The 26,920-nt window shown below is 30.5% G+C and overlaps 1 protein-coding gene across 1 annotated transcript in view; it reads right to left on the minus strand.

Moving 5' to 3' along the window:
• Positions 1–6,173: 6,173 nt before the first annotated feature.
• The window catches only part of LOC107455212 (netrin-1), a 74,284-nt gene continuing 53,537 nt past the window's right edge, over positions 6,174–26,920 (minus strand). The window contains exons 2-7 of the mRNA XM_087164713.1: positions 23,191–23,379; positions 18,321–18,470; positions 16,391–16,438; positions 16,239–16,307; positions 12,900–13,088; positions 6,174–10,070 (exon numbers count right to left, since the gene is read on the minus strand). Coding sequence (XP_087020839.1) covers positions 9,940–10,070; positions 12,900–13,088; positions 16,239–16,307; positions 16,391–16,438; positions 18,321–18,470; positions 23,191–23,379 — 776 coding nt within the window. The 3' untranslated portion in view covers positions 6,174–9,939. The remainder of the gene's footprint in view (positions 10,071–12,899; positions 13,089–16,238; positions 16,308–16,390; positions 16,439–18,320; positions 18,471–23,190; positions 23,380–26,920) is intronic.

A 26,920-nucleotide genomic window follows, 5' to 3' on the forward strand; every position in this document is an offset into this window, starting at 1 on the left:
CGTAACTTTTCTTTCTAAACGCTTTCGCTACATCATTCCACTCCGCCGAAATGTTTGTAAGCTGAAGTTTAACTATTGCATAACAATATGTCTGGATTATTATATTTTACTTTATGACAGTCGTTAAAAAGCCCACCCAATTTGTGGGTTTAAAACTACTAATGTTCAACTCCGTAGCCTTGTAATTTTGAACCCTATCCAGAAGACAAGGAAACTTCTCCTGGATCAAGTATTAAGAGAAATTTGCCATCGTGGAGGACTTGAGGGAACTAACCCTCATTTGCGTTACATGGAGTGGAGGACTACGAGAACCTCCCGCGGTTAGCCTGACGGCAGGGGGACTCTAACCCATAATCCGTCTACCACTGAGGATATTTCACGTCAGTACTGTGGTTGGTGCAAACCGAATGCCGAATTCATATCGACCAACTGTCGCTGGGATTCGAACCCGGTTCATCTCTTTGGAAGGCAAACGCCCTATCCTCTGAGCCATCACGTCTCCTGGAGTATTATGAATAAAAATGCAATTAAGGATAATTCCAACAAGCAAACAAAAAAAATCTTAGTAATTTGATTCTAAAGGAATACTTTGAAAGGGATCGACACACATTTTTACACTTCTACTTTGATTCTCGTCTGCAAGCGAAGCACTTTCTCTGCTCAGGGATGCCGGCTTACCCAAGTCAAAATTCTTTATGGTCCCATCAAACAATCTTGATGGTTTATGCTGGTTTCAGTGCAATTCCTGATGATCCCGCATCATTTTATAGTCACCATCGTCCATCATCTTCCATTAGGCCTTCATGGTGTTTGGTATGCCAGCAAACTTCCATCATTCCATGTTGGAAAATGCTACTTTAATACTATGATGGTTAACCATCAAGAGAAATTTGATTTTCATCAACCAATAGTCACTTGATGGTTCCAACTGTACACTTCCATGATGGTTTCATGAGAATTCTTGTGAGTTCTCAGGAATATACCACAAAAACAATATATTTTTTTTATGTTGAACTATCATAAACCAGTCCAAATTCTTGGATTGGGATGATGGTTGTTCATGATCGTTCTAACATTTGATTTCTAGTATACTATGGAAATTCGTGATGGTCCATAATGATATAACAATACATTTCCATGATGGTTTAATGGAGAGTCTTGTTGGTTCAGCAGGAATATATCATCAAAATTATTTTTTTTATCTCTCTTTTATAAACTATGATGAAATTTCTGATGGGTAAACATGAACAAACCATCGAAACAAGTTGCTATTCTTATGTTGGACCATCATAAATCAGTCCGAATTTCTACATTGGGATGATGATTACTTATGTTGGTTACTATCAAAAAATACAGTCAACCCCGCTTAAAGGAATACCATCGGTTCCAGCCAAATCTATGCTATTAAGCGGGTTATTCTATTAAAAGGGGAGTGCTATATTCAATTTTTAATTCTGAATTTTTGCTAAATTTTATTTTTTAATTGTATTTGATTAAATAAACTCAGTTTTGTGATCAATAAATAATTATAATTAAAACTTTCTGCCATAGTATCATTATAAAATGTCATTTAAAGTTACATAAAAATAAATCAATGTTAGCAAAAAGCATCATGTAGGAACGAAAATATTATTTTATCCCATCCGAAAAATTCTATAATTGAAGACTGTTTTTTATACCCGTTTAATTCGTTAATTTATCAAAATTAGATATTCCCTTTTAGTTTCTACAAAAATTTTCATGACTTGTACGTATTCCTTTCAAACACATTCAGATTTTTTTTTTTTATCGTTGAAACTTGAGAAATGCGCTATTTTAGTTGGGGATTTTTTTGAAATTTATTGTTTCTAAGATTCATTGTTTTTTTTTCCGATTAATTTAAAGAATTTTTTTTGCGCTCAACTTGCAACAAACTCAAAATTATTCATTGGATTAAGCAATTATTCTACTTAAGAGAAAGACATGCTTTACACTAGTGTATTAGGTTTTTAAAACTTTTTCTTATCAACGCTAATAGTGCATCAAGAGGGGGCCACAAGTCTTGACCTAAAAACTAATCACTCTATCCCTTTTTTACATGATAAATGATGCGTGAGTGAAGTAAGTCAAAGAGGGGTAAAACCCCCTTCGTTTACTTCAATGTATAACTGGCAGCAAGATTTGATTAATTTTTCAACTTCATCCCAAACACCTACTATAATGAATAAGAAGTTCCTATTGAAATGACCACCTACTGTATCCTTATCTTAAGTGAAAAAGGGAAATTCCATTTCAGGTGGTGAAATATTTCTCTATAATTAACAAATTTTTTTCATTTTAGTACCACTTCTTTATGCGATTAAGCGGGGACAAAAAACAACAAATAACCGTTTAAACGGGGAAGTTTAACATTAGTTAAATATAAAATGATTTGGTTCCATTAAATTTTATTCCTATAAGCGGGTTATTCGATTATCCGAGGGGCGAATACGTGGGGAAGACTGTATAATGGTTCATGATAGAATTATCGATGGATACCATCAGGATTATGTTGGTCCATCAATGGAAAACCATAAAAAATGAGGACTTTGGTGAATACGGCTTTCGTAACGAAAAGTTTAATTTCAATGCCTGTATTAAGATTTTGTTATTCCTTTTACACAGAGCCGGATTATACCTTTCGTAGGCCCTAGGCATAGCCGTTTTTGGACCCTCCCCTCCCTCCCCCCCCCCTCTTTTCAAAATATATGCTAAAATTTTGTTGCATATTTTTTTTTTACATTTTTATTAATATGGATTTTAATTTACAATGACTAAAAGGCGTAATTTACAGTGACTAAATACAATAATTTACAATGACTAAAAGGCGTAAAGCTTACAGTGATTTGTACAATAATTTCGGTTTTCTTGTTCACAATAATTTGTCAGAATCTGAGATTAAACTAAAAGCGCAAAATTTGGTGAAAATTTATTCATCCGATTTAGAGGAAAACTTTGGAGATGAATTTTTACTATTTTCAAATTTGTATGAACATAAATCTGCACAAGAAACGTTGAAGGCTCAAATTGAAGATAAACTTGTGAATTCTTTTCCTAACGTTCACATTGCATTAAGAATATATTTGTCGATTCTTGGATCAAATGCAGAAAGATCTTTCTCCAGATTAAAATTGATAAAAAATTATTTGCGTTCAACAATGAATCAAGATCGTTTGGCATCGCTCGCACTTATGTCTATTGAATACGACATTTAGCGTAGTTTGAAATTCGACAGCATAATACAACATTTCGTTGAATTCCAAAATCGCAAAAAAGTAATATATTAGATCATAAGATTCTGCAAAATAATTTATTACCAAAAAATATTATATTTCTATTTGTATCTTCATAATTTTGTACAAATTACACTTGTTGTTTTTAAAGCTAAATTATTTTCGTCAACAAATTTTTTTCTCCCAAGTTTTTCGTAGGCCCTAGGCACGTGCCTAGTGTGCCTATAGGTTAATCCCGCCCTGCTTTTACATGAATACTATTAACACTAAACATACCAACACTTAATATATACCTATTTCTACCATAGCTGGTCACTTTATGTTTCTTGATTGAATGTATGAAATATGGATGTTAGGAAGGAAATAAGCTAAACAAGAACTTTATTATAATTAAACAAAATATTATGCTGCCAATTTTTATATGTAACAAACAAAAAGAATAAGAATGTTTAATTCATTGCTCAACTCATTTTTTACATACATGGAGAGTTTCCGTTGTACATTTTCCGCACACACATTTCTTCTAATTATTATTATTTCCATAATTCTTATAATTAATATTATTTCTTTCCATCTATGCAATTAATATTTTCGATTGCTTTTTCATCAAGCTTCATAGTTAGTTGTGACTGAAAGTCATCCCTGACTCTAGGGGTCTTTAATTGTTCGCAGTCAAATTTCTCAAGACGTTTCCCATGACATTTACGTGCATTAGATAGTTTGGCCTTGATCCTACTCATTACCATGTAATGGTCTGAGTCAAAGTTGGCCCCACGATAGGTTCTAATATCTTGTATGTCCGTCATATGTGTAGAGTCTATCAATAAGCCCTATTGGAAACATGTGATAATGTAATTAGCAAAATAAAAAGAGCTGAGAAAAAGGATTGGTTTGATACAGAATGTCGCAACGCGACCCAAAGAAAAAACGATGCATATAATATGATGCTCAGTAAAAAACATTCGAGAACATCAGTAGAGAAATACAAAACTGCAAGAAGAGAAGAAAAGAAAGTTCATAGGTTGAAGAAAAAGGTTTTTCACGAAGACTTCTTTAAGGATGTCGAACATCTCCGAGGGTCTAATGAGAGCAGAGCTCTTTCGTGGAATTAACTTTGGTCGTCAGGAGTTCAAACCTAGAACTAACCTTTGCAGAAATAAAGATGGAGATATTTTAAGTGATAAAACTGACATTCTTAATAGGTGGAATGAACACTTCGACAAACTCAGAACTCCATCGAGCTTTTAGAGAGCCTGATGTTGTCAAGTATGTAAAAATCCAAAGAATTAAATGGGCTGGTCACATTATTCGAATGAACAGAGAGCGTTCGACAAACATAATCTTTTTGGCTCAGCCCATCGGATCAAGGCCCAGAGGTCGACCAAAGCTGAGATGGGCCGACTGCGTGGAAAGAGACTTTTCAGTCTTTAAAGTCTCAAACTGGAAGACAACTGCCAGGCGGAGGCAGGATTGAGAAGGGCAGGGCGCACCCGGGGCTGTCGTGCCATTAAGGAAGGAAGGAATATTATTTCTTCTAAGAATTTTTGTTGTCTTGATTGTTTCGATATTTTTCTGAATAAAAACGAACAGTTAGACATGAATCAAAGTTATCAAAATAAATTAGAAATGAAGTAAAGCTATATTAAAATAAAATATAAGCTACTTATCAAAACATTTAGTTTTTGTCAATTTTTCTTGCTTAAAAATGCCAATCTAAAATCTTAGGTACTTTCTTGAAATTCGAAACGAACAAAAAACAAAAAAATAATAATAATAGAATATCAAGTGTATATAATTATTAGAAAAAGTGATGAAGTCAAATGTGCAAAAACGATAAGATGATAAGCGCATTTTCGATGCTAAAGTTCTTAAACGGTCATTTGACCGGTTATGTTATGTTTAGTGTTAAGGATATTTTCTTTAAAAAAAATCATAATAATAATAGTACGTTAACTGTAAATAATCGTTAGAAAAAGTCATGAAGTCAAATGTGCGCATTTTCGATGCTAAAGCTCTTAAACGGTCATTTGACCAGTTATGTTTTGTTTAGTGTTAAAGATATTTTCTTTAAAAAAAAATCATAATAATAATAGTACGTTAACTGTAAATAATCGTTAGAAAAAGTCATGAAGTCAAATGTGCGCATTTTCGATGCTAAAGCTCTTAAACGGTCATTTGACCAGTTATGTTTTGTTTAGTGTTAAAGATATTTTCTTTAAAAAAAAATCATAATAATAATAGTACGTTAACTGTAAATAATCGTTAGAAAAAGTCATGAAGTCAAATGTGCGCATTTTCGATGCTAAAGCTCTTAAACGGTCATTTGACCGGTTATGTTTTGTTTAGTGTTAAAGATATTTTCTTTAAAAAAATCATAATAATAATAGTACGTTAACTGTAAATAATCGTTAGAAAAAGTCATGAAGTCAAATGTGCGCATTTTCGATTCAAAAGTTCTTGAACGGTCACTTGACCGGTTATGTTATGTTTAGTGTTAAAGATATTTTCTTTAAAAAAATCATAATAATAATAGTACGTTAACTGTAAATAATCGTTAGAAAAAGTCATGAAGTCAAATGTGCGCATTTTCGATTCAAAAGTTCTTGAACGGTCATTTGACCGGTTATGTTATGTTTAGTGTTAAAGATATTTTCTTTAAAAAAAAAATCATAATAATAATAGTACGTTAACTGTAAATAATCGTTAAAAAAAGTCATGAAGTCAAATGTGTTCATTTTCGATGCAAAAGTTCTTAAACGGTCATTTGACCGGCTATGGCATATATTTTAGTGCTAATTACTGTTCTCTACTGATCCTTTTAAAAGCTAAAATGAATGTATACTAGTCCGCTTTTTGGATATTGAATCTTGTAAGTATGTCATAAGATCTGCAGATGTGTTGAATAAAGTGACACACAAACAATACATTTAACATTTTTATTGGGAAATCTTCATTTTGTTTTTGTATTGACACAAAACAATAATAATAGCAAAACACATTTAGACACAATTTAGACGACTATACAAAGGTCTTGCCACAACAGATTAACATGATATGTAAAAAACAATCTCTTTTTCCTTCTACACTTTAATTCAAGTCAAACCCCTAGGAATTTCTTTATATGATACATTTGAAGACTTTTTTCTCGTCTCATAAATTTGTAACACTTACTACAGTTGCTTCGTTCAAGAAATTCTTGATTTTTTTTTTCCTACCAATTGGGATTAAAAATAATTATCATATTATAAAATTATCTATTTTTTTTTCACTCTCTAATAAGTATGCTTTTAAAATCAGATTTATGAAGAAAATCAATATACCGTCTGTATTTCCTTTCAATTCACAACAGTTTTCAAATAATTCTGTTATTAATTTTGTATTTAAATCGCTACATAAACATAGAATCCATTAAACTGTTAAAAAATGTGAAAATTACGAACTCGTTCGCAGTTCTTTTTTTTTTTCGTTATTATAAATGTAATTACACCATAATTTTCATATGTATTGAGTTGAGTAATAAGTCATTTAGTTTTTCTTTCCGATACGGGTGGCAGTTGTGCAGTTTGCGAAATACTTGAAGCATTCGCAACAGTATAGATCTTTATTCTAAAGTTTATTCTGAGAGTTAAATCTTTATTCTAAAGAACAAATTGATATGCAGTCGAACTTCTATTTAACGAACTTCCATTTTGCGATTTTTTTTTTCTCCGAAGAACCAAGAACATTTTGGAATTTTCTTCGTAAAATAACTTTCAAATAGCGAAGTGAATTTTCAATTTAACGAACTTTTCTTTGAGATCAACTTTCCCTATTTCCTAAAATATTTCAGAACATTTCAAACTTGTTTACAAATTTTGTGGAGGAAATGACCTTGAATATATTCTCGAAGTCACTTAACTTTTAGAGAAAGCAGTAAAATCCCTTTTTGTTTGCATTTCAAACGGAAAACTCAGACAAAATTAACGGATTTTATCAGTAGCAAATAAATTTAAGAACACGTAAGGTAATGTATGTTTAAAATTACTTTTATAATAAATGCAGCTATAATTTTATACATAAATTTAGCATTTTTTAAAGTTGAAAATGCATGTGGCATGATAGTGTAACACTGGATAATGTTTTGTTCTATTCCTGCTTTTCATGCAGATTTCTTTTAGGGTTAAGATTTATAAAATAAATAGTAGATACTAGTTTACAAGATAAAGGTGTATTACTATTTTAATTATGTCTAGCGTTTATGAATTGAAAACTTGCTTTGCGTTGCTTAAGTATTCAAAGAAGTGATCTTCAATTTAACGAATTTTTCATATAACTAACTAATTTTGTAGATTTTTTTTTTATAACCGTTGAATATTCACCTAATTTTTGGGTTTACGACTACTAATGTTCAACTACGTTACCTTGTCATTCTGAACCCAATCCAGAAGACAAGGGAACTCCTGGATCAAGTATTGGGAGAAATTTGCCTTCGTGAAGGACTTTTTGAGGGAACTAACCCGGATTTGCATTGCATGAAGAGGAAGACCCCCGGATAGCCTGACGGCAAGGGGACTCTAACCCATGATCCGTCTACCACTGAAGACACGTCAGCACTGTGGTTAGTTCAAGCAGGATGCGGAATTCGTATCGACCAATCATCGGGTGAGTCTGATCTGGAAATGAGTGAAAAATCAAAGTGCCTTCTAAGCGTCCATTCCATTTTAGCGCCATTTTAACGGTCATTGAAATTCGTTGCTTATATTTGTGTAATACAGTAGAAAGGAATCAGACGAACGAAAACTGAAATGCATTTATAAAATAAACTAAGGCAGGGCTTCCATTATTGGTTCACTTGATTTGAAATCCTCCAATCCGAGAGTGTCTTATGAACTGCCTTGTCCCGATGAATTCCACTTTTTTGAGATCTTTCAGAACTATTGAAATGTCTAAATAATCTGTAGTTATTAACAAAACGTGTTTCTGGTATTGCTTATTGGACACCTACAATGTTATTAGAGGAACTATGTCACAATAAATTCTGAGAAGAAAATCTAAGACAAAAAACAAAAGAGCTTCAACAACATCGAGATATTCACAAATCTATTTACAACACAGCTTGTTACAACACTTATAGAATAGAAAACATGAACACCTGTTTCACACATGTGTGTGCCTACTTCTAAAAAATAAAAACAAAGTTTTTTTTTCAACACACTCTTGCGTTGTTAAACAACGTGATCCTTTTAGTGAATCACGTGACTCCATCACTTAGTATCGACCACAAAATAATCACGTGAATAAAAAGGGAAATCTCGATTCGAAATAACTTTTGGAATGAATAATATCATCTCAAATTTTATTTTTGTAACATGCGTTAGCAGATTCACTCATTTTTTTCTATTAAAATTAAACCAACATGATCCCTCGTTTAGCACTTGCATCAAACATGTATTATTCGTATTAGATTTTGCCATGTTGTAAACAAAACCTAATTCGCGGAAAGAATGATTGATTTCAGATTTTTTAGGCCCCATTTAAATTTTTATTTCTATTTTTTTTTAATAATGAATTAAACCGCATGTGGTTTCCTTTTACTTTTGTCACTGCTGAACTATCTGTTTATTATGAGGTACCGAAAAAATGAATGTCTTTCATTAAAAGCAAGAAAACCATATTATTATTCAGTCGAGTGCTAAAAAAGAGAATTACAAATCAAAAATAATTTGCGTACTTTCAAGTTAAAATGACAGTCATTTGAGTGATTCACGAATTAATAATTTATTTTTATATGTGACGAATGCATTTCATTCATTTGTCACACAAAATAAACCAAAAAAACTTTGTCACTTCTTTTGTCATTTATTTAGTGTGATACCAACTGATTCAAATAATAGAGGAGACAACTGTCTCCTCATTTGCTTTTTTTCTTCAGAGCGACATTTTTAAGACTAACCAAGTTGTCTACTAAATGTATGAAAATGTTTTTCAAAACAAATGTTTCCATTGCAATAAAAGAGAGTTGCAGACTCAAACTCGCCATTTCTTATAAAATATTTTTGAATCAAGCAGTACATAAGTTTAAAGGACCCTTTCTCGATAAGTTTTGCTCTTAATAAACGTTTAAAAATAAATTAACACTAAAGTAAGTGTGTTTTAAAAAGTATTTGAAAAAAAAATTTAAAAACCAGAGAATGACATTATTGGAATTTTTTACCTCATCAAAAATTGAAAGCAATACTATGCTACACAGTTAATCCGTTTTGGATTGATAATATAATGCTGTACGTTTGCAGATTTTATTACTTAAAAGAAAACAAAGAATTCTGCTTAAATTTTTTTAAGGTAACGATGCCTAAAAAAAATAATTTAACACAAACTGTTCCAACACTATAAAAACGTACATACAAAAAAAAAAATTCTATTGTATGTTTGAAAATGTAGAGTTCCTTTGTGATTAGAAGTTTCGTAATATGTTAAATCATTTCAACTCAAACGGATGCAATTTTTTTTAAAAGAAAAAATGACTTCCGAATGAATGGCCTGTGTTAGACTTTTAATAGCAAATTTGGAATTTAGAGAAAAGTGAGGTGAACCCTTTCAAATGCTGAAAAAAGAAATGTTTTTCATAATACAAACACCCATGACATCATTTGCATATATTTCAGCATTTGTAACTTTGTACTGAACTCTCTTTTGGGGGTGATCAAATTTAGCACTTTCCTTTCCTCTGCCTGCGCTGGTATCGTCTCATTCTTCTTGCCCATTCGTCCTTCCATTCAATGACGATACTCTTATTGTCCACCGAGAGTCCGGCCTCATCCGGGTGTCTCACGTCTTTACCTGGAAGAAGAAAAAAAACATTCACTTAATGTTTTATTCTCATATACAGTACCTGTCTAAATTATTAGACGTACTATAAGATTTTATGTAAAATCTTAATTGTCTGGTGATACTATACAGCTTTATTGAAGTGATACTTCTTATGCGACTTCCAACAAGGTTGCGTTAAACGTTTAACGCTACATTTTTATTGGCCGGGAAATCACGTGGTAGGATCCAGTTTTCCCTCATTCATTTCCATATTGTTTTGGTTCTCACTAGCATAAAAATAATAAAAGTCATAAAAGTATTCTCAAAACACAGAGCTATAAGCGTTAAGCAGACTGCTCACCGCACTTAACTGTACTCAATACTCAAAAAGTATTGTTTTTCTATAAATATTTTTTTAGTTTGTTTTGATACACACATAATTTAATAGGGTAGTATTTTTTATTTTCAAATTTAGTGGATAACAATTGTAAAAAATGAGTGAAAACAATGCGACGGATTTAAGGTTATGTCAAGGTGCGTCTCTTGTGAATATCAATTGATTGTTTCTCTTCTGAAATTACATTATGACGCATTCACATACATTATTAATACAAATACATTTTACAGGGCGAGACGATGAGGCAAGCACTTCCACTGGTTCAATATTACCGTGATTACAGAGCACGGAAGCGAGCGGAGCAGGAAAAAGAGTCGTTGAATAGAACTAGTGATCCTTCTACGACTGCTGATTCTTCTACAATTAACGTTACGAAGTTTAACTTCTTCAGCGCGGAGGGACTCCTCGCACTATTTTTTTGTTTTTAGGCTACTGTTTGCACTTGTTTACGTTAGTGTATCATCTAGATGATAAATGATATAAATTCGACAATTGAATAAATCAGGCCATATATTATGTAAAAATAGAATATTTATTGTATCAGGTATTATATTAGTATAGCATAATAATTAGACCAAATTATGACTGTTGTCTTTTAATAATGACATGTTTTGCACGAGTTTAAATGAAATACTTTTATATTTAAACACACATGAAATTTATTTAAGGGACTTTTTATCTACTTCCTATTTGTATTTATTTTTAACGTATTGCATTACAATGTTAACCAATTAATACACGAACGTAAACGAGTGTAAACAGTCTCGAAAAAACAATAAAGCTGTATAGTATCAGCTGATAATTAAGATTTTACAGAGAGTGCGTGTAATAATTTGACCAGAGACTGTAAATCTTTGTTATGCCACATCCTTTTCGAGAGTGTCATTAGAGCGGGAATTTTTTTTTTTAGACAGAATTTATTTTTTCATACTGAATCAACGAAGTGTGAAAAAAGGGTACAAAAAGTACCGTCCGATATTTAAACAAGTGAGACTTTTGTATTTTCCTTTCCGCTGAATCGAATGAATATACGAGTCGATCGAAAGAATAGTTGGGAGCATTTTTATGGGGAAATAAAGTTCTATTTTGGACCTATTGGTATTAAGTAATTGCTATAATAATGGTATTACGTTTTACGAATTCTAAATTTTAAAAATCACTTTATCGTTTAGAATACGCAGAGATCGCCTGAGAAATGAAATCTGTAATACCCTCAGATTTTCATGATTTTGCTTAGTCTTAAAATATTCTGTAATGGTGAGAAAAAGTGAAGTCGAAATTTCTCGTTCAGTTGTTAAATTTAGGTTGAACATTGAAAAAGGCGCATTTTTTTTGCTCTGTCTATTTTCATAAACATACATTTCCAGTCACGTCCATTTTTAAAACATGCATTTTTAACTGTGTCCATTTTCTTAAACACGCATTTCTATTTGCGTACATTTTCGTCACACTTCCAGAGATGTGTCCATTTTGTTAAACGCGCATTTTGAGCCGCGATCATTTTTTAAACACTCGCTTCAAGATGTGGCCAGCATAACGGCAAGCTATTTTAGTCACACCTAAAACAAAAGACGTGGTGAGAATTTTCGATTCAAATTTTTACAACGAAAGTGATGTACGAATTTAAAATCATTTTCCTCCTAAAAAATGTAGTTTTTATTTATTATCATTATTATTTTACTTTTTTATTTTAGTTCCTATCGGAAAATCAACGAAACTTCGATCGGAAGTTAAATTAAGATAATAGTTGAAACATTAGAGGGTACAGAGAAAGTGATCGATTGCAAAACACACGAAAGTCATCTTAGAAGATCGTGTGTCCTTTTTATTTTATTTTATAACCGTCGTTGTACAACCGACCCAATTTTTAGGTTTACGACAACTAATGTTCAACGCCGTATTGTTAAACCCAATCCAGAAGACAGGGGAATTCCTGGATCAAGTATTGGGAAAAATTTGCCTTCGTGGAGCACTTTTTGATGCAACTAATCCGTAATTGCGCTACACGAAGAGGAAACCCACGAAAACCTCCCATTGGTTAGCCTGAACTCTAACCCATAATTCGTCTACCACTGAGGATATTTTTACGTCAGCACTGTGGTCGGTGCTAGCCGGATGCGGAATTCGTATCGACCAGCCATTGCTGGGATTCGAACCCGGTTCACCGCATTGGAAGGCGAACGCTCTATCCCTTGAACCATCATGGCTCGATCGTGTGTTCTTGGACTGATCTTGAAATGAGTGAAGTGCCACTCTCGAAATGAGTGGCACTTTGTGTAAGAAATGAGTTCGTAACACAAAGTGCCCTCTTAGAGTGTTACGAACAAGTAAATTTCCTTTTTGTAAAGTGCTCGCGCCATTTTAATGGTTATTGAAATTCGTTACTGATTCGCGAATGAAGAGCGGCGAGAATTAGAATTTCATTTAAATGTCATAAAATAACGGACAAGAATCGTACATACCCAATAAGAGGTAGGTTTGCTTGACTTTTATTTTGGGACACTTGCACGCGAGGTCATCGACGCTCACCCAAAGAATCTGCGTCCCCCTGTGAACTTTGGCATTACCCTGCTTGAAAACTTGCATGATGTGGATGGTGAACTTCACCCAACTTCCCGTCGCCTCACGTGACAAGACGGTCGCCTGAATCACTGAAAAAAGAAACACTTTTGTACACAAACACCAAATAGGGTGACAACCATAACATAACTGTATACATATAACTATATACAACTATATATAACTTTTTATACTTACACCAAACGCCTCCTTTTACGCAGCCACTTTAGGTATTCTTAAAAGGCTTTAATTTGGTAACTAATATAGAATAGGTATTAAAAATATTTGTGCCCTGATGTTCTTGAAAAGAATATTAGAAATGAAATTATATTTGATATAGTATAACATTTCAAAAGAATTCATTCGAAACGCACACCAAGTAAATAAAAGTAATTTTAAGAGTCATCTCAAGATTCATCTTTGTCAATGTATTTTTATAATATTTTATTTTAAAGAAATGAAATGATTACTTAAAGATGCGCTTAAATGGGTGTGGTATACGCTGTAAAAACTTTTGGCGTATAGTTTGGCACCATTTTTGGTGTTGAGGTGAACTAAAATTGCCTTACTGTTGCCACATTTAGTCACATTTTTTATTTATTTTATCACTGTTATTTATTCCTTTTTTGCTTATTTACTAGTAACAAATCTTTTAATGCGTATTTGAATCAATATATGGAAAAACAAGGTTATTTTTAGTAATATATCCGCACTAATATATCCGCAGTCTCGAGAGCTACAGTTTTGTACTTATAAGTGTATTTAGTTTACCTCAAAGCGTAACAGTGGCGTAGTTTTATTGTGAATGAAAAGTAGCGGGATATTTTTATGACACGTTTTTATTGAAGTACTGAAGCATGTTTGATTTGTTAGTTACCTTGGATTGGCCCGAAACTGGATGTGCGTAAGGTAATAATACTATACTGGATAATTCGAAGTTTAAGATTAATAAGGTTGATTTTTAATTATACAATTTTAATGATTTTAGAAAAAATTGTAACGTTTATTAAAAAAAATATTTATAACACTTCTGCAGATTTTTATCTACTGAATTCCCCAAATTGGATTTGCGCATGGTAAAAATATAAATTCAGTTAACAAAGACATTTTTAATAAATTTATTATTAATAATAACATACGATTAACTTAATGATTTTATATAGAACTTAATTACAGTAGTCAAATCCAGTGTTTTTAATCAAATTTTGGAAGAGTTTGTTTTTGGTAAGAAAAGGCATTCCTATATAGTCTTTTAATTCTATTCATTTGATTAAAAATGGTATTTAAATAAATGTTTTTAGATACATCAGATTTCCATGTAATTATTTTTACTCATATTAAATTTAAAATATTTTTTTTCATGGTATTAATCAACAATGCAGCTATTTTATTCTTTTTTAATAGATAAATCCAAAAAAAAAAAAAATATCGTCGTAATTACGAAGCAAGTTTAATTCCTCAGGGTAAATACTATTTAACAAAATTGTATAATTTTGAAAACTATAGACAATTGAATCATCAATAAATCTAAAAACAAATTTAATACTAAGAGTATAATTGTTTTTCATAGTAGTTAAAAAATAAATTATCTAAGAGAGATGAAAAATTAGATCTTTGCGGTATTCCATAAATTTAAATAAAAATATCTTTTCGATTGTAAAGATAATTATTAAAAAGGCAAAAATTAATTAGAATTTCCCAATAATCAAAATCTTAAATAAGAATATTTTTAAAATCATAGTAATAATTCAAAAGGACATCTTTTAGTTTAGAAAGAAGAATGCTATTGAAAAAATCCTGGAAATCAAGTCGCAATAGAATTAATTTTATTATGTTTAACAAATTTTAAAATCTGTTGATTACTAGTGGTAATCCAAAAAAAAAACTTCTTTTAATAATATTGTTAATAATTTTATTTAAGTAGTTGGAGAAAATGGTGCGAGGTTTAGTTAGGTAAGTATTAGATCCATGATTGTTCTAAATTTTATAGGAATTTTATGAAATTTAGGACTATTAAATAAGGAAACCGTATATTGCTAATTTTAATTTTTAACCTCTTATATAAAGCAACAGGAAGTAATAAAAACTCTCTTAATAGTGACAAATTAAATGTAAATTGTATTTCTAATATGGAAAAAAAATGATTTTAATAAACATTACAATATTAAACCAATGAAAGATTTTGTTTTCTGTTTTAAGAATAATGATGTATATAAGCTTCAAGATCTTACTATTAACTTTTCTTTTATTAATTTACACTTGAGCTAGGAGAGATGTAAATTTAGATCCTTGTGGTATATATATATATATATATATATATATATATATATATATATATATATATTATATATATATATATATATATATATATTATATATATATATATATATATATATATATATATATATATATATATATATATATATATATATATATATATATATATATATATATATATATATATATATATATATATATATATATATATAGTATATTGGAACCTTGGTATTTCACCAACGGGGTGTTAAGTAACTCTTGGTGTTAGTAAGGCTTGAGGGTCAATGAACTGGGGGATGAAATGTTTTCAATAGTCGTTTTTCAATCCGTTTTTGACGTCTAACAGGTTTTGATGCCATCACAATGGTTCATCAGATACCGATAGCGTTTTTCATTGATCCGATCCCTTATATCAGTGTTCCCCAAAGTGTCGTACGTGTACACCCAGGCGTGCGGGAACAGTTTAGTGGGGGTATGCGTTCTTATTCGAAATATCTTGCATCAGACGAAAATGTCAAGTATTTTATTTAAAAACAAGGCTAGCCATGAAAATTTACGATTATGTATTTTTCTATTGGCTATTTTTTGCAGAGTTAACAGCTAATAATCAATGGTGTCAACAGACACCACTCATTATTAGAGTTGTGATATCACTATTATTAGCGTTGTTATACCACTAATAATTAGTGTTGTGACTTTTAACTTTATCGCAATATTTTTATAGTAAAACTACATTCATTTTTTTTTATGAGTGGTACACAGCGTTACGAAAAATTTAGAAAAGGTACACAAAAGCCATAAGTTTAGGAAACACTGCCTTATATGTATGCACTTCCATTTTGACAAGGATTCTAAAAATGTATATTACGGGGGACAATTTATTTTAATGACGTATCCATAGACTGAGCTGAAACAAACGAAAAGTATTCCTCATTGAGTGAAATGTTTGAATATCTTTTACTTACCAAAATCCCTTTTGCAGAATTTATTTAGATTCACTTTCTTTTTTGCTGACGGACAAACACCGCACTTGTCTGAAAAAGAAATATATATAAGTATATATATATATATATATTAAAAAATGACAAAATAACAGGTATCTAAAGTATCATTTTACCTTGTCTTCCTGTTACTCTCTTGGGAACGTCAACCATTCGTGGAATTTCTATCATATAAAAAAAATAATGGATTTTTATTATAATATCAGATAATATCTCTTCGGAGTTGAGCAATTTAAAACAATTTACTCACTTGTTTGAAGAAGAAAAACAAGTAATTAAAAAAAAAATTTTTTTAATGCCAATTACTACTTAAGTCAGCAACGATAAATTTTATTTAAATAACTTTTTATTAAATAATTACAATTTTTTCTCACATATAAAAAAATTTAATATTTAAAAAAAACTCTATTAACATCAAGTGTCATATTCTACATACTTTAAGAAATGCATCTGGAAATTGAATGGATATATATATATATATATATATATATATATATATATATATATATATATATATATATATATATATATATATATATATATATATATATATATATATATATATATATATATATATATATATATATATATATATATATATCAGGGGTTTCCAACATGTATGAGGCCGGGGGCCACAATTAAAAACACAAATCAAATGGCGGGCCGCAACTTTATTAAAATTTTATGTAGGACTCTTTTATGTTTGAAGGAACGTTAAATATTACTCTCAGATTTATACCAAGTTGTACAAAGCAAAAGTATTGAATTAGAAATTAAAATAAGAAGTAGATTTTTAAAAATATTTATTTGCATATTAAGAAATTTGGGCTACAATAATTTTAATGTGCACCTATCTATTAAACAATTAATGTGCAACAAATTATCGTTTTATATCTAATTGTTAAGATATAAAACTTTAGAAAGGTTGGTATTAAAACTTACATAGTTGCACACAAAATGTTCAGTGAGAAAATTGAGGTTTGTCTGCTGGAACCACCAGAGAATAGATATTTACTTTTTAAATTTAAAATTTACAAACGTGAGTGTGTAAATATTTTCTTCCAAAATGAGTGGTTTCAAAAAGTTAAATAGGAGAATTTCTTCGAGAAAATTTCTGATACACATATGCTAAATTATATTCACGAAGTACAAAAAAATTAAATGAAAAATAGCAACATACACGAGTATTTTTGTATTTGAATAAATATTTTCTTGGATGCAAAACGTGAGAAATAATTTTTTTTTTGCACCGTTGGTATGTTTAATTTCACAGAAACGAAGAAACTAGGTTTTTATTAACGAGAAAAGTATTTTAAACTCATACAGATTTTTTACGAATATATTTTAGTTCGTGGGCCACAAAAAAAGCTTCGAGGGCTGGATGCGGCCCTCGAGCCGCCAGTTGGAAACCACTGATATATATATATATATATATATATATATATATATATATATATATATATATATATATATATATATATATATATATATATATATATATATATATATATATATATATATATATATATATATATATATATATATATTACGTAGCGTGAACCACACACGTTGCCACGTAATGTTCTTTATTGAATGTATCTGATTCAGCAAATATAAAATACTTAAATGCACGCAATAAACTATTTTTTTGCTCAAACAGAGCTATAAGTTAGAAATGATCACTGACGTCATCTTTAAAATATGTGAAAAACTGAATCCCTTCGAGTAAAATTTAAAACAATGACTGACGCTTAACCCATCAGAAAATTCCATTTCGTTTTTCGCTCACCCCTATTTAATGAATGAACTAATGTTTGAAAAAAACTGTATTAGCATCAAGTATCATTCACTACAAGTTTAAAAAAATCATATTTGAAGTTGAGTGAATGAATAAAAAGTATTTTATGAATGATTGAAAATTTGAAGAAGATAATAGGGTGTGAACTCTAATAGTAGGAATTGACTAAAGAGAAAACTTAGCTTTAAAATGATGAAATACTTAAGCAAAGTGGTAACAATAGGTATGATGACAGAATTTCTACCTACTGATACAGGGTGCTATAGGTGATCTGCTCTGCTGATATCCCTTTGCACATCTGTTGCACGTGATGCCGGTCACTCCATCTTTGCATGGACACTGTCCTGTTGTCTGGTTACAGGTTCTACCCGATGCCCCCACAGGATGACAATCACAAGCTGCGGATGATAAAGAAAAAACAAACAAATTACGAAAGAGAGAAAATTGTTAATCGATCACTGATCGATCACTCAAAACAGAATATATATATATATATATATATATATATATATATATATATATATATATATATATATATATATATATATATATAATATAGAGTGCCCCTCACACTATTGTATTGATATATTTTTTGCTTTGGTTACATTGATACAATATTAGAAAGCACTCCTTTCTGCGGATATAATCGTGTGAGTTAATGCAGAGATTATATCTTTTTTTTTCCGGATTTTTATTGAATTATTTTTTATTTAAATAATTTTCTTTTCTCTCTTTTTTCATTATTCTGTATTTTTTCTATATTTTCTCTACTTTTTAAATACTCGTATTTATATATTCTTTTTCCTTCCACTTTTTTAAAAATGTATTTTATCTTGTGCTGTTTTTTTACTATTCCTTATGTTTTTTTGATGTCTTATGACTCTTTATTTGTGATTATGATGTTGGAGTCGAAATGTTTTTTTTTATAACCGTAGTTGAACAGCCGATCCAATTTTTGGGTGAATGACTACTCATGTTCAACTCCGTAGCCTTGTCATTTTGAACTCAATCCAGAAGACAAGGAAACTCCTGAATCAAGTATTAGGGGAAATTTACCCTACGTGGAGGACTTTTTTTAATGGAACTGACCCGCATTTGCGTTACATGAAGAGGAAGACAGCGAAAACCTCCCACGATTAGCCTGACGGCAAAGGGACTCTAACCCATGATCCGTCTGCAACAGTGAGGATATTTGACGTCAGCACTGTGGTCGTTGCAAGCCGGATACTGAATTTGTATCTACCAGCCATCGCAGGGGTCGAACCCGGTTCACCGCATTGGAAGGCGAACACTCTATCGCCCGAACCATCACGGCTTGTATGTCAGAGTCAAATCATTAGATTATGGACTTTTTTTTAATCTGCGACAAAAGAATTTAATTACTTTTTTGCGCCTTTAGTTTAGTGTTGTTAAAGTTATCCCTTTTACAGCCTGTGGCAAAGTATTATTTCGTAAAAACAGAAAGGAATGGGGAGGGGTAGCATTTTAGAATCAATAAAGGATTAATCAGCAACTGATTTGCCTTTTGAAGGGAGGAAGAATTCCATCATTAAGAGGACCATTCTTTCGTGCTCCATAGCAAAACCAAAAAGGACTTCCCCTCCCTTTCAGTCCCGAAGTGTTGATTGAAGTGACCAGCAGAGACGTGCCGGACATTCCAAAGTCCGGTAAAGAATCCCTTTCATCCTGTTGACAGTACATTGTTGACAGGATAGGGGAGAGTGAGTCACAACTGAAATATTTATTCTGAAGAATCAATACATGTATCAACTGGCTTATTGTGACACTAATAAGGAGAAAAATTCAGTTACATTTCACAGTTGCAACATTTATGTCCTTTTCTGGGTTTCTGAATTGCATTCTCTGGCCATATTAATGGACGCACTATGAGATTCTATATAAAATCTTAAACTACTATACAGCTTTTATTGTTTTTAACGCGGTTTGCACTTGCTCACGTGGGTGTATCAGAGGGTTAAATGAGATGATATATCATATAAATTTAACGATAAGATAAGATATATTACATAAATATAGAATATTTATTATATCAAGCATTGTATTAATATATTATAATAATTAGATCAAATTATAAGACGCACTGTACTTTTTCAATAATTGCATGTTTTGCAAGAGTTTATAGGCAATACTTTTATATTTAAACATACATGTAATGGGTTTTTTATCAGGAGATTTTTCATATACTTCCTATTTGTATATATAGTAGGGTCCCGATAATCCGAGTTTCCGCTTTAACCGAGCTATCAAATATTTTAATGATATTTTCGTTCTAGTTTATTTTTTATTTTTAAAAATACCGCATAAATTTGAAAAATAAATCTGAATTTTATCTTCCAAACACTCGGGAAAACAAAATCTAACAACTTGATCCCATGAAATGATCGTTAATATCGTCAATAATGAAAATGAACCTAGCGAAGATGATGAAGGCAGTGACGATAAAAATCAACATATGAAAATCTCTCACACAGATGAACTTAAAGCTGTCGAAAATGCTACTGAATACATAGAACAACAAAAAGAGGCGACACCAGCCTTCCTGTTATCCCAAAAAAATGGCGAAACATTGCTGCAGAAAAGCACCAAAGTTATGTAAAACAAAAAACGATTAAGGACTTTTTTTAAGTAAAAACTCTTTAATTCTCGCAAAGTATACTTTTTTAAGTTCTTTCAAGTAAGCTTTTTAATAATAATAGGAAGTATATGTGGTATACTCGTATAAATTTTATATTTCTTAAATATATTACATTTATACCAACTCTTTTTCTTTCTTTTTTTATACTCTTCGTTTTAACCGAGTTTTTTAGTTATCCGAGTTTGTCGTGGTCCACATTAACTCGGATAATCGGGATTCTACTGTATTTTGAACGCATTGCATTACAATGTTAACCAATTATTACACGAACGTAAATAAGTGCAAATAGTTGCGTAAAAACAATAAAGTTCTATATTATCACCTGATAATTGAGATTTTACATAGAATCTTATAATGCGTCGAATAATTTGACCAGGGACAGTAAAACTATTCTGCCCTTTAAACGTTCGATGTCGTAAACTAGGTTGAATAAAAGAGATAGATAATAGTTTTACTCCTATTCATTTGTAATAGATATGCTACCAGTAGTACGAAACTCAGTGGTATCAATATCGTTTTCTAACCGAGGAGGGAAAAAAAAAATGGTATCCATATGTGTAACACCAATTAAATGCAGCAAATCGTTTCTTTTCAATCAGTGGAAGTAAATCCCTTAAATCCCATGCGCGGTCTCTCGTGAAAAAAAAACCCTTTTTTTTGTGAGAATGCACAGAACAAAATCCCTTTTATTTCGCTACACTCTAAAACTTTATCATATTTATTGAACGGTCATGAAGTTCCTATTTAATTAAGAGATTTCTGTAGTATTGTGCTTTTATGGCAAGAAAGCTAGACGATTATAGTTATTTAAAGAAATCGGAGGAATTTTGAGGGAAGGAATAAACGATGAATTAGTTTGGAAATGGGGGATGGCAACACTGATGAAACACGTTCGTTCATTCGTTTTCAGACAGAAAAAAAGAAGATTGTCTTTAAAAGAATGAGAAATCAAATATTTATGATTCTTTTTTACCTATTTCTACAAAAAAGAAGTCGAAGTACAGCCCCTGGCCATATTATGAGACGCACTGTAAGATTCTATGTAAAATTATAATTATCACGTGATCTATACAGCTGTATTGTTTTCACTCGGATGAAACCGATCTGCATTACATAGAATCTTACAGTGCGTCTTGTAATTTGTGCAGGGACTGGATCTAAAACTGTTCACAATCGATGTCCAGAATTTGCCAAAAATTGATTTATTACCCATTTAAACCACTAAAACATATGTTTGCCTTACAATTGGAAACAGAAAAGGTGGATGACGTATAATAACTATTTAATAAAGACTATTTTTTTTTACTACTTATAAAGGTGTAGGGCTTTATTGTGATTGGAAGATGTATGACGTCTAAAACTGAAATCAAAGATGAAATCCGTGGTAAAGGAGGATTTTTATGGCATTTCTGTATAGAGAAAGGGCACTTCCCACATGCAATGGGGAAATGACCATTTCAAATGAATTAAAAACTCTTTTATTTCACGCGTCTATTTTGATGAGCGAAGCTAAACGCTTCCCGAAAAAAGAGTCATGATTTTCTTCTTTGACGCTCGAGGGGCCACCGAACGCGGAACATCATTTTTCATAAGCGTTTGCAAAAGCGAACACTGGAATTGGAAGGGTGAAATCTATTTTTGTGATTTTTATTTTTCGTGACTAAATTTTTTTTAAACGCGGCACAGGACTATTTAAAAAAAAAGGGGCCAATCAATGGCGTATTACACACACATCATTTATAGAATTAAGAATGCATCTCAAAATGAGGCATTTTTGAAAGTTTTTTTTCTTTCTCAACTCCTTGGTGATGCTGATCTTTACAGCGCTAGATGTTTCGGTTTGGACATTCTGGCTAATAGGAAAGTATGATGTAAAAAATGCTTGTATATGTTTGTATTTTCCATAATTAATTTTTCATTACTAATTATATTATTATAATTTTATTCCATATTAAATTATCTATACTATTATAATCATATTAATTATGCCTTTTAATTAATTATTTTTTTAAAGGAAACATATTTCTTAAACAAGTTTTTCAAAAATTTTATATTTCTTATTCAAAATTAAATTACGAAAACTAGTTAATAGAAAAGTATCCCGTAAAAAATGCTTATTTCTATTTGTAGTTTCTATCATTAAAAATTGTAGTAAAATATTATTTTAAATTTTATAAAAAGCGTAATTTCTTTTTTTTTCAATTGAAAACAGCTTTATTTCCATTTTTTTTTAAAAAATGATTAAAATGCAAATTTTATTGAAGTTGATTTAAAAAAAAAAAAAAACAATATGAAGAATTGTTTTAATTCTTGAAATTTCTTTTTATTCCAGTAAGAATTTTGACTTCGAAAACAATTTTTTATCGCTATTAATTTTTTTAAAAAAAATATAATAATGATAAGAAGAGCAAAGGAAAAATAAGTTAAGTGAATAAATAGTTAAAAAACGTGATGAGAATTACCTTTGCAGGCTTTTCTGTCCGAGATGAGTTTTGTGTTGTCCCTGTAGTATCCTTCCTTGCAGTAGTGACAGTGTCGACCAGCAGTGTTGTGTCGACATTTCAGACACACTCCCCCACTCGTCCGACCAGATAGTTTATACAGTTCCATGTTGAAACGACATCGACGTGCGTGACGGTTGCAGTTACAAGCTGTTCACACAATAAACATAACATTAAAAAGGAAATAAACACAAATAAAAGTGAGATTCGTTTGTTGCAGAGATTCAGATAATCCTGACTAAAAATAATCTGAATAATTTTTTTAAATAGAAAATCTTAAACTTTCTAAAGATTTTTAGTTAACTATACTTGTCGATAAAAATGTTTCGTAAACAATTAAAATGTGGGGTTTAAACGCAGGCCCAGAATTTATTCTTTGGAAAAGACTTTAGAAATGAGCTACGATAAAAGGGATGTCCCATATACTATGACCCCTTAACCTCTTTTGTCTTGGGTATATAGTTATAGTGTATAGAGCACTTTTTAGTATTTTAAGTGAATAATTTACGGTTTGTATAAGAAAACTGTTCTATATGACAAGAAATTTTATTATTGCGAAGATGGAGAAATGCATCTAATGGGGGTGATATAATATATATATATATATATATATATATATATATATATATATATATATATATATATATATATATATATATATATATATATATATATATATATATATATATATATATATATATATATATATATATATATATATATATAAAAACACATCTCCGATTCGTCAAAATGTCGTTCAAACCTTTCATGCTGCAACAAGTAGGTTAATTTCTTAATTTTTTATGAAAATTTTGTTTCCCTTAATAAGAAAGGCGTAAATTATGTTTTGTACAACTCTCATTTTTTTTACGCATTTTTAAATGGCACTCTCATTTTTTTCTCCAGAATAACATTTTTAAAATGCACATCATTTTCATAATAACCTCATCAGGACTTTTTTTTTATACTTAGCTTAAATAGCATTTGTCATTCTATAGAATGTATAGGTATTATATAAAATGCCTAGGGAAAGTATGTAATTCTTCTCATATTTTATACCTTTCCTAAACATCCGGCATTATATACAATACTATAACATCCGGCATTATATGCAATGCCTAGGCATTCTATAGAATGCCGGCGTCTCGTACTTTGCCGGTAACATATATATAGTCAGTCTTTTAGTTGTGGATAACAAATGGACTGGACAGCTGCTGCTGCAAATGAAAGATGTAGTGTTAAAAGAAATTTAATTTTTGGAAGGGATTTCAGTCAAATGAACACTTTCAAATAATAATGCATCTTACAAATGATTTCAAGTCAGTAGGGGAATAATAAGAAAATAAATAAATAAATAAATGACTAAAAAAATATTTATGATCTTATTTTGAGTGTAAAAATTGCATTTATTTTTCCTTGATATTTCTTGGGTTACTGTTGAAAGATATTATGTTTGTTAATCGGAGCAAAACTACAAATTCAGCGTCTTCATTTGGAATTGCGTTGAGTTTAAAATGTCTGCTTTTAAAGAAAATAATTCATGTGTGAATGAAATAGGAACTGAAAGAAAAAAATAACAATGTTGACAATCTCCACTGAATGTCGAAAATATTTGTTGTCACATCCTCATTTAGTGTACATAGAGAAAATACGTTTAAAAAAACTCTAGTGTAAGGAAACTATTATGCAATGTGATTCATTCGCAATTTTTTATCTCGCTACCAACGGCTATTAATGGACTTTCAATAGAAGCAATGCAACTTTCCTTATGATGCTTTTTTTTTTCTTTTAATAATAATTAAAGGTTTATGATGAAACATTGGAATAGGAATTTAGTGCTTTGAAAGTGATACAGTGTTTTACCCATTGGCAAAGTGAGCCTTGGTTTAGATTTGATGGCGTCCACACACTTTTCAACTGTGTTCAAGAATAAACAGTGCGCATGCGTTGCTATACCGATCACTGCTGCTATTCTTTTTATTTTTACTAGCCAGCATGTTTTTGAATAACAATAATTTTAAGTACTTTTATATTCTTTTTGTTATTAACGTGTAATGACTAGCTTCAAGATGATTTCAATATAAATATGAATGCTAAAGTATTTCGTGACGTCTTGAAACAGGCATGATATGAAAATCAATCTGACGAACAAACATCAATAGAGACAGCAACCCATGATTTGAAATGTTGAGGCGATTAACGATGCCAATCCAGAAATGAAAAGCATTTGATCAATGGATCAATCGTAATATGGCGATCACAACTTTTTTTTTTTTTTTTATTTGTATTATTTTTGTGGAGCATGCATTTCATAAACAAGATGGAAATAACGGTCATTTGAAAATTCACTTCAGAAAAAATGGTCTTCATTCCTGCATTCTATTCCACTTCCCTGTCCTCCCTGACAAATTGACCGGAACAAGAAGAACACTCCTTCCCTCCCTAAAGAGTCAACAAGTCATCAATAAAAGGCGAGCTTCATTTTGGCGGCCCCAACACTTTATGCCAACAGGTGAAAAACAATGGCCGGTCTTCCGCGACGTTTAGATCAACAATTAAATGCAACCATCCCTTTAGGTTTGGCTCGCTCTTAGGCGATTTATTGGCTTTATTCGTTGACGGGCGAAGGAAAAGAAGCTAATTTATGAATCCATTGTGTTCTCAGGGGGGGATATCTTATTGCTGTTGGGACTGTTTATTTCACGCCAAGAGAAAGATTTAAATGGCTTCAATTCTTCGGGGCATGCAAATATATTATCCAGGTCAAAAATAGACAAATAAATACCGCAAAATATCAGTTTATTAGCGTAATAGAAAATGAAATAGTCATTGTTAAGCACTGCACATTTTGAATGTTAAAACATCAATAAAGTGAATCATTTAACACTCAACAGACCAACACTTAATATTCTACCATAGCCGGGAACTTTGTTTCTTGATTGAATGTATGAAATATGGATGTTAGGAAGGAAATAAACTATAAAAAAAAACTTTATTATAATTATACAATATAGTATATTGCCAATTTTTATGCATTACAAGCACAAAGAATAAGAATTTTAATTCATTGCTCACCAAATTTTTACATATATAGATAAGGTGTTTCTATTGTACATTTTCCGCAAACATATTTCTTCTAATTATTATTATTTCAATAATTCTTATAATTATTCTTGTAATTCTAAGAATATATTAGAATTAGAATTCTTATGTTTATTTTTATAATCATAAAAATATATAAGAATTATAATTCTTATAATTATTCTTGTAATTCTAAGAATATATTAGAATTAGAATTCTTATGTTTATTTCTATAATCATAAAAATATATAAGAATTATAATTCTTATAATTATTCTTATAATTCTAAGAATATATTAGAATTAGAATTCTTATGTTCATTTTTATAATCATAAAAATATATAAGAATTATAATTCTTATAATTATTCTTATAATTAATATTTTTTCTAAGAACTTGTGCGGTCTTGATTGTTTCGACATTTTTCTAGGTAAAAACTAACACTTAGTTAGAAACGAAGTAAAGCTATCAAAAGAGAGTACAAGCTACTTGCCAAAACATTTAGTTTTTGTCACTTTTTCGCGCACAAAAAATGCCAATCTGAAATTTTAGGTACTTTCTTGAAATTTGAATTCACAGTGATTCTGTTTGAACCCACTACGCAAAAGCCTT

This window comes from Parasteatoda tepidariorum, chromosome 5, assembly GCF_982258835.1.
Source record: "Parasteatoda tepidariorum strain Cologne lab strain chromosome 5, Ptep-v5.0, whole genome shotgun sequence".
In the NCBI taxonomy this organism is placed as follows: Eukaryota; Metazoa; Arthropoda; class Arachnida; order Araneae; family Theridiidae; genus Parasteatoda; species Parasteatoda tepidariorum.